This window comes from Urocitellus parryii, chromosome 5 (assembly GCF_045843805.1).
Source record: "Urocitellus parryii isolate mUroPar1 chromosome 5, mUroPar1.hap1, whole genome shotgun sequence".
Lineage (NCBI taxonomy): Eukaryota > Metazoa > Chordata > Mammalia > Rodentia > Sciuridae > Urocitellus > Urocitellus parryii.
In genome coordinates, this window is record NC_135535.1 from 97282737 (window position 1) to 97295438 (window position 12702).

The 12702-nt window shown below is 35.7% G+C and overlaps 1 protein-coding gene across 1 annotated transcript in view; it reads left to right on the top strand.

Annotated features, from left to right (window-relative positions):
• The window catches only part of Lrp6 (LDL receptor related protein 6), a 180430-nt gene that overhangs the window by 15242 nt on the left and 152486 nt on the right, over positions 1 to 12702 (top strand). The window contains exon 2 of the mRNA XM_026412107.2: positions 1493 to 1886. Within this exon, the coding sequence (XP_026267892.1) occupies positions 1493 to 1886 (394 nt within the window). The remainder of the gene's footprint in view (positions 1 to 1492; positions 1887 to 12702) is intronic.

Below are 12702 nucleotides of genomic sequence, written 5' to 3' on the forward strand. Positions count from 1 at the left end.
CTGCAGGTGAGCAGGTGGGTGGGTGGGCCCCCTTCTACCACAAAGAGGTCTGAGGTATCACTATTCTGCTCTTGACTCATGAGGAAATAACCATGGAAACTCAGGGGCAACCACATAGCACTGGCTTCAGACAAGCAAAATTTAATAAGTTTAACATGTATACATCTCTGGAACTATCATCATAATAGAGATAACAAGTCATCATCCCCCAAAATTTTCTCATGCTCTTTTATAATTCCTACCTTTCATTCTTTTCCAACTCTTCTCCTCATCTCACCTTAAGACATTCAATGATTGGCTTTCTGTTATAATAGATTGGTTTGCATTTTCTAGGATTTTATATAAATTGGAGTCACATAAACTATACTTTTCTTTTTGTACCAGGGATTGAACGTAGAGGGTGCTTAACCACTGAGCCACATCCCTATCCCCTTTTATAAAAAAATGTTTTATCCGGCTAGGGTTGTGGCTCAGTGGTAGAGTACTTGCCTAGCATGTGTGAGGCACTAGGCTTAATTCTCAGCACCACATATAAACAAATAAATAAATAAAGGTCTATCAATAACTAATACAAATATTAAAAAAAAGATTTCATCAGAAACAGAGTCTCACTGAACTCAGTATACTTTTGGTAAGTTGCTGAGGCTAGTTTTGAACTCGTGATCCTCCTGCCTCAGCCTCCTGAGCCACTGTGTGCACCACTGAGCCTGTCTAAAATATACATTTTTTTGATCTGGCTTCTCTCTGTTATTTTGAGACTAATTCATTTTTTAAAAAATATTTATTTTTTAGTCGTGGTTGGACACAACACCTTTATTTATTGTTATGTGGTGCTAAGGATCGAACCCAGGGTCTCGCACATGCTAGGCGAGAGCTCTACCGCTGAGCCACAACCCCAGCTCGAGACTAATTCATTTTTGATGTACATGTACATTACTTTTTATTCTATGATATATTACAATTTGTTCATTCATTAATTTGTTGATCATATTCCAGTTTAGGTTACAAATAAATTGCTAAGAACATTTATATACAAGTCTTTGTATGATATATATTTTTATCTCTTTGAGTTAAAACCTAGGTATATGATGGCTGGATCATATGGCAGGTTGTGTATTTAAGGAAAGTTGGTAGTTTAAGAAATTACCAACTGTTTTTCAAAGTGGCTGTACTGTTTTATATTCCTATCAGTGTTTCAGTAGCACAGTATCCTTGCTTATTTTTGGTATGGCTAAGCTTTTAAATTTTATCTCACAGACTGTTTCCTTAAAAAAAAGACTATTCTAGTAGAATTGATTTCACCTTGTTGTTTTGGTTTTAAAGTGATGTAAAAATAAAATTTGCCTGAAAGGATTTAGGTATTGCCCTTGTCTGTTTACCCTTTCTAAATTTTTTATGGTATTTGCCACTAATGCTGATTTGAAACCTAGTTTATAAGAACCAATACGTTTTCTTCCCTCTTTACTTACATGTTTGTCTCATTTTGTTCCAGCGGCCCCTTTGTTGCTTTATGCAAACAGACGGGACTTGCGATTGGTTGATGCTACAAATGGCAAAGAGAATGCTACAATTGTAGTTGGAGGTTTGGAGGATGCAGCTGCGGTGGACTTTGTGTTTGGTCATGGCTTGATCTACTGGAGTGATGTCAGCGAAGAAGCCATTAAACGAACAGAATTTAATAAAACTGAGAGTGTACAGAATGTTGTTGTTTCTGGATTATTGTCCCCTGATGGGCTGGCATGTGATTGGCTTGGAGAAAAATTGTACTGGACAGATTCTGAAACTAATCGGATTGAAGTTTCTAATTTAGATGGATCTTTACGAAAAGTTTTATTTTGGCAAGAGTTGGATCAACCCAGAGCTATTGCCTTAGATCCTTCAAGTGGGTAAGTTTTTGTATATTGTTCAAAGGTCATTCATTGTATCTCTTTTTCCTGGTTTCTCCTCTCACACACCCCTCACTGCCAAATGAAAAGAAAGATAAAATAGGAAGTTGAGAATCTTTAAGTTTTCCCCAGAGTAGTCTTTCTTGTTTTCTCTCTTTCTTTTCCTTTTTTTTTTTTTAAGAAAAAGGACAAAGAAGTTTTATTGCTCTGCTAGCAAAGGAGAAACTTGGGGGACTCCTGTCCCAGAGACTGTGATTCTGCCCAACAGGGGAACAGGGGTTCTTCAAAGCGGTGGTTTAAAGGCTACATTCCACCTGTTCTTTCCAGAATTGTAATTTATTTGTTAATTTGGGAGATAGTAATTTCTGAAATCTTCTAGTGCTATACCCAAAGTCTGAATTACTTTGTTTCTGAGGTTGATGTGCTCAAGAACAGATAACTGCCTAGGATGGGAAAAAAAGGTAATCCGATTTCCCCAAGATTAGGGAGGGGGAGGGAGACATCAAGATCAAGTCACAATGGGCTGGAGTTGTAGCTCAGTGGTAGATTGCCTGCCTGGCTTGTGTGAGGCCCTGGGTTTGATCCTCAGCAATGCATATAAATAAATAAATAATCAATCCATTGACAACTAAAAAATATTAAAAAAAAAAAGTCATAGTGGCAGAGCAGCAAGGGCTACATTCAAAGCATGAAGTGGACCTCTGTTATATTTCTCCACTGCCAATGTCTAATTCCGTTTCTTTGGAAAAGTGGGTGACAACATCTCCAAGTTGCTTCTTGCTGAGCGAGGGTAAAGTTGTGGGAGGGGAAGTGACCTGAAGTGCTTGTTCTCTGTCAGGTGGGGCATGGACAGTTAAGGATATTCAGCTTCAGGGCAGTTCAGAGGTCTGTGGTGACTGGACAAGACATACATAAGGCAGGGGTCATGTTGAAATTTTTCAGGCAAGATTTGTGAAAACCTATGGTTGCATACAAACCCCAAAGAGGCTTAAACCAGGAAGCAGAGAGAGCTTTCAGTTCATTTTAAAAAGTATATTTTGTTTTGAGATAGGGTCTCACTAAGCTGCTGAGGCCAGGCTCAAAATTGCAATCCTCCTTGCATCATCAGCCTCCCGAGTTGCTGGGATTACAGGATTGTGCTGCCATACTCGGTTTAAGTGGTCTTGAACATGGGAAGCTATATACTTAGAGTAAGATGTCTGGGGGCTGGGGATGTGGCTCAAAGGTAACGTGTTGCCTGGCATGCATGGGGCACTGGGTTCTATCCTCAGCACCACATAAAAATAAAATAAAGATGTTGTGTCCACCGAAAACTGAAAAATAAATATTAAAAAATTCTCTCTCTCTCTCTCTCTTAAAAAAAGATGTTCTGTAAATACATTTATGCTTCTAACAGCATAAAAGTATTATGAAATAGCCATGTTTATAGTTCTTGCTTTTCTTCTGCATTTACTTTTTGTTTTTATGAGAGGATAATTAGAAGGGAGAGGAAGGAATGGTGGCTTAACAAGACTTGTATTTGATACTTCAAGATGAGATTAAAAAATTTACAGATTTTATAACTTTATTTAACAATTATATAGTCATAATATTTTGTAATACTAATCTTTTATATTAAACTTGAAACACTATTTAAAAAAATTTTTACTTGTAGATTGACAAAATATCTTTATTTAATTTTATGTGGTGCTAAGAATTGAACACAGGGCCTCTCACATGCTAGGCAAACTCTGTCACTGAGCTACAATCCCAGCCCTGAAATACCATTTAATATATCAGTGTTGAATTAAAACATTTAGTTATTGAATAACTCATCCCAGTCAGTACATGTATATTTGCAGTAAGAATATTTGTTTTTTAGTTTTAGGTGGATATAATATCTTTATTTTATATTTACATGGTGCTGAGGATCAAACCCAGTGCCTCATGCATACTAGGCGAGCACTCTACCACTGAGCCACAATCCCAGTCCTTAATACTTTTTTTTAAACTTAAGTGTGTTGGAATACTTTAAAAACTCAATTATAGAAGAGAGTGTATTAATTTTATGTACTCATGTAGAACTCAGAGAAAATGAAAGGAAGGATTGTATGTGTTCCTTTATTTTATTTCTGCCCTGATTTGGTGATGAAGATTTAAGATGATGCCATTATGTTGGAAAATGAAAAAATTCCTTTGATTATAAAGGATAAGATAACATGGCAGTATTACAGTGAAATTTTAGGGTTAGATATTTGAGAAAGCACAAATAGATATATATTTTAAAGAGGAATTTAAGGGGCACATGTTGAAGTCAGCTAGTGCTCTTAAAGCACCAGAAAGGACTTGGGAGTTCTGGATGCCTGTGCCAACCCCCACCCACCTGCAGCCTCCACCCCCCCCCCCATCTCCACCCCAACACCACAGAGGCAAGGAAGTACCACCTGATCTGGGGAAAGTAATCTGTTTGAACAATTCCTGAATGTAGGTGTATATAGGAATCCAGCACAGATGACAGTAACCGAGACTGCCAAGATGGGGTCTCCTTGTGGTGCCTACACTGGTCTTCTGTATTCAAGTGATGCTCCTGCCTCATCCTCATTAGTGGATAGAACAACAGGCACATACAACTGCATCCAACTTAATTTTAAACTACAAATAAAAATCATATTCAACAGATACTTTTGAAATTTGATATTCAATTGAACCTCAATGACTCTTCTTGGAGTACAGCATAAATATGAACCATAAGTTTACATTTTGTCTGTTCCAATGTTTTACTTCCAGCTTTGTTGATGTATATCTGATGAATAAAAATTGTATATTTTTACCATGTTAAAAAAAAAAAAAAGAGCACCAGAAAGTATTGTAATGGCTGAGGTAGTAGCAAGAGGGTTGGACATTCTCAGAGGTTGTGATCAAAGAATTTGGTTATTGAGAACTTTTTAGATTTTTAAAATTTATTTATTTATTTATTTTTTATGTGATGCTGAGGATTGAACCCAGCACCTCACATGTGCGAGACAAGCACTCTACCGCTGAGCTATAACCCCAGCCCCAAGATATTTTTGAGAAATGTAATTTGTGTTGTGCTAACAGAGTTTGTAAGTCTATGGGAGTGTTGAAATATTTCTGAGGTTATTTCTTTGTAGAACACAGTAAGATTTGGTGCTTTTAGTGGTCGGAAAAGAGTACTTTGGTGAAAAGACAAATAGTACCTTTTTTTCTTTCTTGATTAATTCAGTATTACTGAAATTCACCCATATATCTGTTATATGGTTAATGTGTTCAGACCTCTGTATTTTGTACTCTGATTGGGAAGAGGTGGGTATATCTTTAAGATTTACTGTATATTTAAGGACAGAAAACTTGGAGGAGGCAAGTTTTTCTTCTTCTTTTTTTTTTTTTTTTTTTTTTTTTTTTTGTGGTACCAGGGATTGAATCGAGGGACACTTAACCACCGAGTTACATCCTCAGCCTTTTTTATTTTGAGACAGGATCTCATCAAGTTGTTGAGGCTGGCCTTCAATTTTCAGTCTTCCTGCTCAGCCTCTTGAGCTTCTGGGATTACAGGCATGCACCACTGTGCCTGATGCGACTTTTTCTTCTTTAAAGCATGTTTGTTTGCATTATGTTGTATGTGTGTGCAGAAGGGAAGGAAGTTAAAGGAATTAGAAGACCTACTACAGCCCATGCCTTGCAGGCCTGATTCCTGTAATTCTGGATAGCATCTTGATCATTTCCATAAGGGGTTATAAGTACGTGATAGTACATATAATTTACTATATATATATATATATATATATATGTACACACATGCACTATATATGTATATATAATATTATATAAATTTATTTTGAATATTCAGGATTTTAATAATTTCGTGAGTAAATTGATCATTATCATTTTATTTGCTAAAATGAATGAGCTTTACTACTGGCCTGATAAGTGGCTTAGAAAATAAGTTTGCCACCAGGTACAAAAGCATGTGCCTATAATCCCAGCGACTCTTGAGCCCAGGGCAGGAGGATTGCAAATTCGTGGCCAACCTCAGTAATTTAATGAGACCCTCTCTCAAAATAAAAAGGTCTGTGTTGTAGCTCAGTGCTAGAGTGCCCCTGGGTTCAATTCCCAGTACCAAAACCAAAAAGAAATGAAGTTTACCATATTATTAGAGGCTTTAATAAATCCATGTTCCTTCTCAGTATTGAATGAGATTTCAAAGACTCAGCTCTGATATATTACTGAAAGAGTCAATAATGTACTGCAGTTGGGCATGGTGGCACATGCCTGTAGTACCAGCAACTTGGGAGGCTGAGACTGGAGGATCACAAGTTCAAGACCAGCCTCAGCAACATAAGGATGGTCTAAGCACCCTGTCACAAAATAAACAATTAAAAAGGGTTGGGGCTGGGGCTGGGGTTGTGGCTCAATGGTAAAGCGCTTGCCTAACTGGGTTTGATCCTCAGTGCCACATAAAAATAAATAAGTAAAATAAAGGTATTGTGTTCAACTGCAATTAAAAATATAAAAATAAAATATTTTAAAAAAAAGGGTTGGGGATAATAGCTCAGTGGTAAAGTGCCCCTGGGTGTGATCCCTAGTACCTGCCCCCTGAAGTAGTTCATTTATACAAATAGTGTTATTGTTTCTAAATAAATTCAGTGAAGAATATTTTTTCCTCTGAGACCTAAAAGTTTGATAAAAACATCAAGTGAAATTATTATTATTATTATTTTATTCTAATTAGTTATACATGATAGTAAAATGCATTTCTTTTTCTTTTTTTTTTTTTTTTTTTGGGTACCAGGGGCACTCGATTGAATTCAGGGGCATTCGACCACCAAGCCACAACCCCAGCCCCATTTTTGTTTTGTATTTTATTTAGAGACAGGTCATACTGAGTTGCTTAGAACCTCACTTTTTGCTGAGGCTGGCTTTGAACTCGTGATTGTTCTGCTTCAGCCTCTTGAGCTACTGGGATTAAGGTTTGCACCACTGTGCCTGGTGTAGAATGCATTTTGATACATCATACATAAATGGAGTATAACTTCTCGTTCTTCTGGTTATATATGATGTAGAATCACAATGGTTGTGTAGTCATATATGTTCATGAGTAATAATGTCAGATTCATTCTACTATTCTTCCTTCCCCTCTTTATTATTTTTGATATCTGTGATTAACTTGTCTAGTGAAAGGCAAATTTGCCCCCCCCAACCGTTTTTCTCAAAAGTTCTTTTAATTTTGAGAAGTTATTTTGAATCATGATTATCTTAAAAAAAAAAAAACACAACTGAAAACAAATAGAATTCAGCCAAATGGTAGACTTTTGATAATTAGTATGGTGGGGAGTGTGTTTGAAATTATATTTGAACTCATGCATTTAAAAGTACATTCAATCAAATAGTCTTTCATTGTTAATCTTAGATTTGTATAACATTTGTAGTTTTAGTGCAAGTATTAAAGATGGAGTACACCACTTGTCAAACAGAAGAGGTAGTTTCCAGATTTATTTTTTAGGGGAAATATGAAGTTTGCCTTTCAAAGTATGTGAAAAACAGTGCTGAGGAAAAAATGTAGACCTTAGCGTTCCAAAGGATCCTAGGTTATGAGGTTCAGAAGAGCTGAGTCCTCCCTCTCATCAGCTTACGTAAAAGGAAAGCTTTTAGAATGACTGGTATTGTTCGAGCCCTGGGAACTAGTGCGGACATCTGTGTGCTTTTGGATGTATCGAGTTCTTTGTGTAATCAGTCCGTTTAGCATAGACTGAAGGAAGATTTTTATTTCTCTCTAAATTTGGGCACTATTAGTCTGAGGTCCCCCCCCCCCCCCAATAGTGACTGGCAGTGTAGAGTTCAGACTAAGGAACAACACAAAATATGTGTACAAAAGTTGTTTCAGAAAGGGGATAACCATAGTTATAAGAAGCAGTGTTCTTATGTTACAGTGAGTAGAGGTAATTCCTATGTGACTGCTCCTAAATTATAAATCAATCTGATTCTACAGTTACTGTACTTATTTTGGTGATGTTGAGAACCTATTCCAGGTACAGATTTGTATGTTGTTCTAAGGATTTATTGTTTGTTGAGGAGCCTTTCATATTCCAAGTAATTTTAGATTTTTTTAAATAAGTTAAGACAGTATAATATTAATAATATTAAAAATTCTGCTTTAGGGTTGGGGATATAGCTCAGTTAGTAGAGTGCTTGCCTCGCATGCACAAGGCCCTGGGTTCAATCCCCAGACGCCCCCCCCCCCAAAAAAAAAAGAAAGAAAAATTCTGCTTTAAAAATACTTTGCAGATCTAGCTCAATAGGAAAATTATAGTTTATAATTTCCTTATCAATTTTATACATTATCATATCCTGTATTTAATAAAATTTTTTAGTTGTAGATGGACACAATACCCCCCCCCCAATTGAGCCCAGTGCCTCACACCTCAGGTGCTCTACCAGTGAGCTACAATTGCGGCCCCTCCTATGTTTAAAAGTACTTTCTATACTCATGCATCTCAGATGACTAAAATATTTCCTGTCACATAATAGGTGTTTAAAAAATACTTTTTGAGTGACTGAACTTTATGTTTATTATAATATAATATATAAACCTCTTAGTTTTCCTTAGTAGGGGAGAAAGTATTTTCTAAGCAATGTAAATTTCAGTATTGTCCCTGGTAAATTCCAATCAGTAAGACCTTTATTATAATAATGTTATTTTATAACAATGTTTAGCCTTTTTTCAACAAGTTATCAAAATCATAATTTATAAAAATGTACTCATTGGAGCTTGTTTTATGTTGTACCTAGCTTTTATTATTTACCAGCATGGTATTTCTTTCTTTCTTTGTTTGAACCTCAATTACCTCATTTCTAAAATGATTGGTTCTTTTTAGTTTTGTTTGTTTTTGTGGTGGGGATTGAATCATGGCCTTGCCCATAAGCACAAGCTTCTTTCACTTTTGACATTAATTTTTTAAAGTGAGAGATTTTAGGAAAGTACTTTCAATATCTCATTAAAATTTTTATTTTACAGTTACATGTTGAAGCCAATAATTTAGGTATGTTACCATCAGAATTGTGTTTCTATAGAACTGATTTTTTTTTTTTAAATTTTAGATTCTTCTGTCCTTACTGCAATATGTTTTAATATGTTTTCACACTGGAAAACCCCCCCCCCTTTTTTAGAGCTACCCCATCCTAATATTTTAAACCCTTTTTTTTCTTTTTTCTTTGATGTAAACTGAAAAAAAATCAGAATGTAAAAGTATATATTTTTTAAAAATAAAGAATGAAAAATGTAGCCAATTACTTTTAGAAAAATTGTATAGATTCATATAATTGGGGTTTAAAAAAATTTTTATTGCTACCTAAAAATTAAAGAGTAGTGTGTTAGGAACACCTCCAAACTTGTCACAAAATCTGGATTACCTGTTTAGCTTGAGCAGCTTCTGGGATATGAATCAAGGCCATAGAAAATGGAACAAACACATGAGTATATTTAGATCTTCTCAGATGTTAGTACAGGGCTTTTCTACTTCCTCAAAACATCTTAACCTTGTCTAGTTTAAAAAAAATCTTTTTTTTTTTTTTTTTTTAGTTGGAGATGGACACAATGCCTTTATTTATTGATTTATTTTTATGTGGTGTTGAGGATCAAACTCGGTGTCTCAGTGTGCTACGCAAGGGCTCTACCACTGAGCTACAACCCCAGCCCCCTACCTTGTCTAGTTTTTAATTGTTTATACCAATGATATTTATTCCTTGTCTCAAATTACTGATTTTCAAATATATTGTCTAATTTTCTATGTCTCACATCTTTAAGCCCACTTTTACAGATGGATTTTTTTCCCTGTTTTTTAGCCATAGTTACTTGAATCCACAGATATGGAATCCATGGAGTTATTATCTTCTTAGTGTTTTCTAATCTGGGATGTTTCTTTGTTGTTCATAAATTGGAAAGTTTTGTATTTGGAGATTAGTAGAAGCCAGTCATTTATAGAATTTCCTTCAATTTTGTTTCTTTTTTAAAAAATATTTAATTTTTAGTTGTAGTTGGATACAATTCCTTTATTTTATTTATTTATTTTTATGTGGTGCTGAGGATCGAACCTAAGGCCTCACACATGCAAGGCGAGCCTTCTATCACTGAGCCACAACTCCAGCCCCTCAATTTTGTTTCTAATGATTAAAATTATACATTTTTTTTTTTGCGAAAATCTTACACTTTGGAATACATAAGTGTGATACTGTGCCCCTCTCAAGCTGTCATATCAGCAAGTACGTGATATGGATGCTAAATTGATCCCTTGCATACGATGGTATCTGCCAGATTTTCTTTTGCAGTTGCTGTTTTTCACCTTGAAATATTTGAGGCTGTGTAATTTTCCTGTTTCACATCCTATTTTTATCCACTAATTTTAGCATTCCTTGATGGGTTTTGCTTGTAGTAATTATTATAGTGGTGTTTGCCAAATGGTGTTTTTTTTTCCTAGTTAGATTGCTCCTTCTATATTCATTGTTAGGTAGGATTCCATCACAAGGGAATGAGCTGTCTTATCTCTCCCATATATTTATCTAATTATTTATATTAATGTGTTATGAAAATACATTTGGTCATTGTTCCCTGTTCCTGGCATAGCTCCTAAAACTTTTTTGTTAATTTCCCAAGCAATAGCAGTGCTAGGTACATTTTCTGATCTAATATTTGGGGTTCTTGGACCCTAGTGCCCAGCATATGTCTCCTAATGCCTTGGAATTTCCTAGTTGATAGAAGTGTCTTGTTCTATGAGGCAACACTTGATGGACTCCTGGATGGGGCTGGTCACCAGAAAGATGAAGCTATGATTAGAAGCTTGGGTCTTTCAACACTATCCCCTCTTCTCTGGAAAGAGTTAAGGACCTGGAGTTGTATTAGTAATTGATTATGCCTATGTGATGAAATCTCCATAAAAATCCCAAAACACATTCATGTACAGGGAGGGTGGTGGACCCCAACTCCATAAAGTCAGAAGCAGTTGTGCTTGGGATCCTCCCATATCTTGCCCAGTGTCTCTTTTCCATTTGGCTCTCCCTTTGTATCTTTTGTAATAACCTTTATAGTAAATTAGTAAAATATGTACACTCTGCTAGTACATTGTGGAACCTGAGATAATGTGGGACCCTCCAGTTAATGGCTGCTGACTGCTTAGAAGCACAGATGAAAGCTTGGAACTTTTGATTGGCATCTGAAGCAGAGGCAGTCTTGTGAGACTGAGCCCTTACTCTGTGGGATCTGGTTCTGTTTCGGTTAATTAAAGGACACCTAACTGGTATTGAATTGCTTGGTATGTGGAAATCCTGTCCACCCAAAATCTGCTGTCAGATGTGTTCTGTGTGGTGTTAACTGGGTAAGAGAAGAAAAAATATTTTTCTAATATCATTAGTATAGACTTTCAGGCATTTTGGCATATTATTTATGAATACTTCATTTTGCATCTGTAACAAATTAAGACCTTTTTTTACCACTATAATTATAATACCATTATCTTTTACACACTTCATTTGAGAAAATCTTTAATATTATAAGTTGTTCTGACCTCATTCAGATATCTACAGTAATCCAGAAAGCATTTTAGGTCTCCCATCTCCATCCTATAGCAGGGATTGACTTCAGGGGTGCTCTACCACTGAGCTATATCCCCAGCCACCACCACCCCACCTTTATTTTTTAAAATTTGAGACAGGGTCTTAAATTAGTTGCTCACGATGGCCTGGAACTTGTGAGCCTCCTGGCTCATCTTGAATAGCTGGGATTACCATTATGTACCACTGCACCCAGCCATTAAAAATAAAATTTTTAAAATAGTTTGAATGAGGATCCAAACCAGGTTCACAAAATTGCATTTTGTTATGCTTCTTAAGTTTCACTAGAATTGTCAGTCCTCTCCTTCCCCGCTTTTCCCTCTCCCTGTTGACTTATTGAAAAGACAAGGACTTTTGTCCTATAGAATGTCGGATTTTAAAAATTTCTAACAGATTTTTGTACTGTTTGACTTAGTTTTATCGATTGTGTTTATTGTAAAGTTGAATTTTACAGACTTGATAAAAGATAGATTCAACATTTTGGAATAATTATCATAGGTTCTACTGGTACTTTGTATTCATTCCATGAGAAAGTACATAAAATATTACTTTATTTGTAGTGATGTCAGGATTGCTTCAGATGGTGAAAGTTATATCTTTTTATGAAGGTTAGCTTTTCTTTTTCTGTTCTTCCATTTATTTGGAGATGATCCTTTTGTGCTTTGCCAGTATCTAGTTCCTCATTAACTAGTTCCAACCACTTATCTGTTCATTGTTTCAGCATGCACTGAGGATCTTTTTTTTATATTATTTTATTAGGTTTTGATGAAGTCTTGGTCCTATCTATTATATTATATTTTATTTCTCTTTTTGTGTGTTTTTAATCCTTTTTAAAATATTTATGATCTCTATCAGATTGTTTAGTTGTCTGAGGTTCTTAGAAGTCCACTTCTCAGGCTGGGGATATAGCTCAGTTGGTAGAGTGTTTACCTCGCATGTACAAGGCCCTGGGTTCAGTCCCCAGCACCACCAAAAAAAAAAAAAAAAAATGTCCACTTTTGTTTTTTGTTGATTCCTGCTCATGGTGAAATGTTTCCTTGAATATGTCATATTTTTGTGAACTGATCTCTAGAGGGTTTGTCTGTGAGAATCCTGAGTGGCTTCAGCGGGGGAACATTTCTGCAGAAAGGTTTTGGTTTGCTTTTGCCAAGTACCCTAGAGGTGTTTGCAGTGACCATTTTAATTTTTTATCTTAAAATTGAAGTATAATACATAC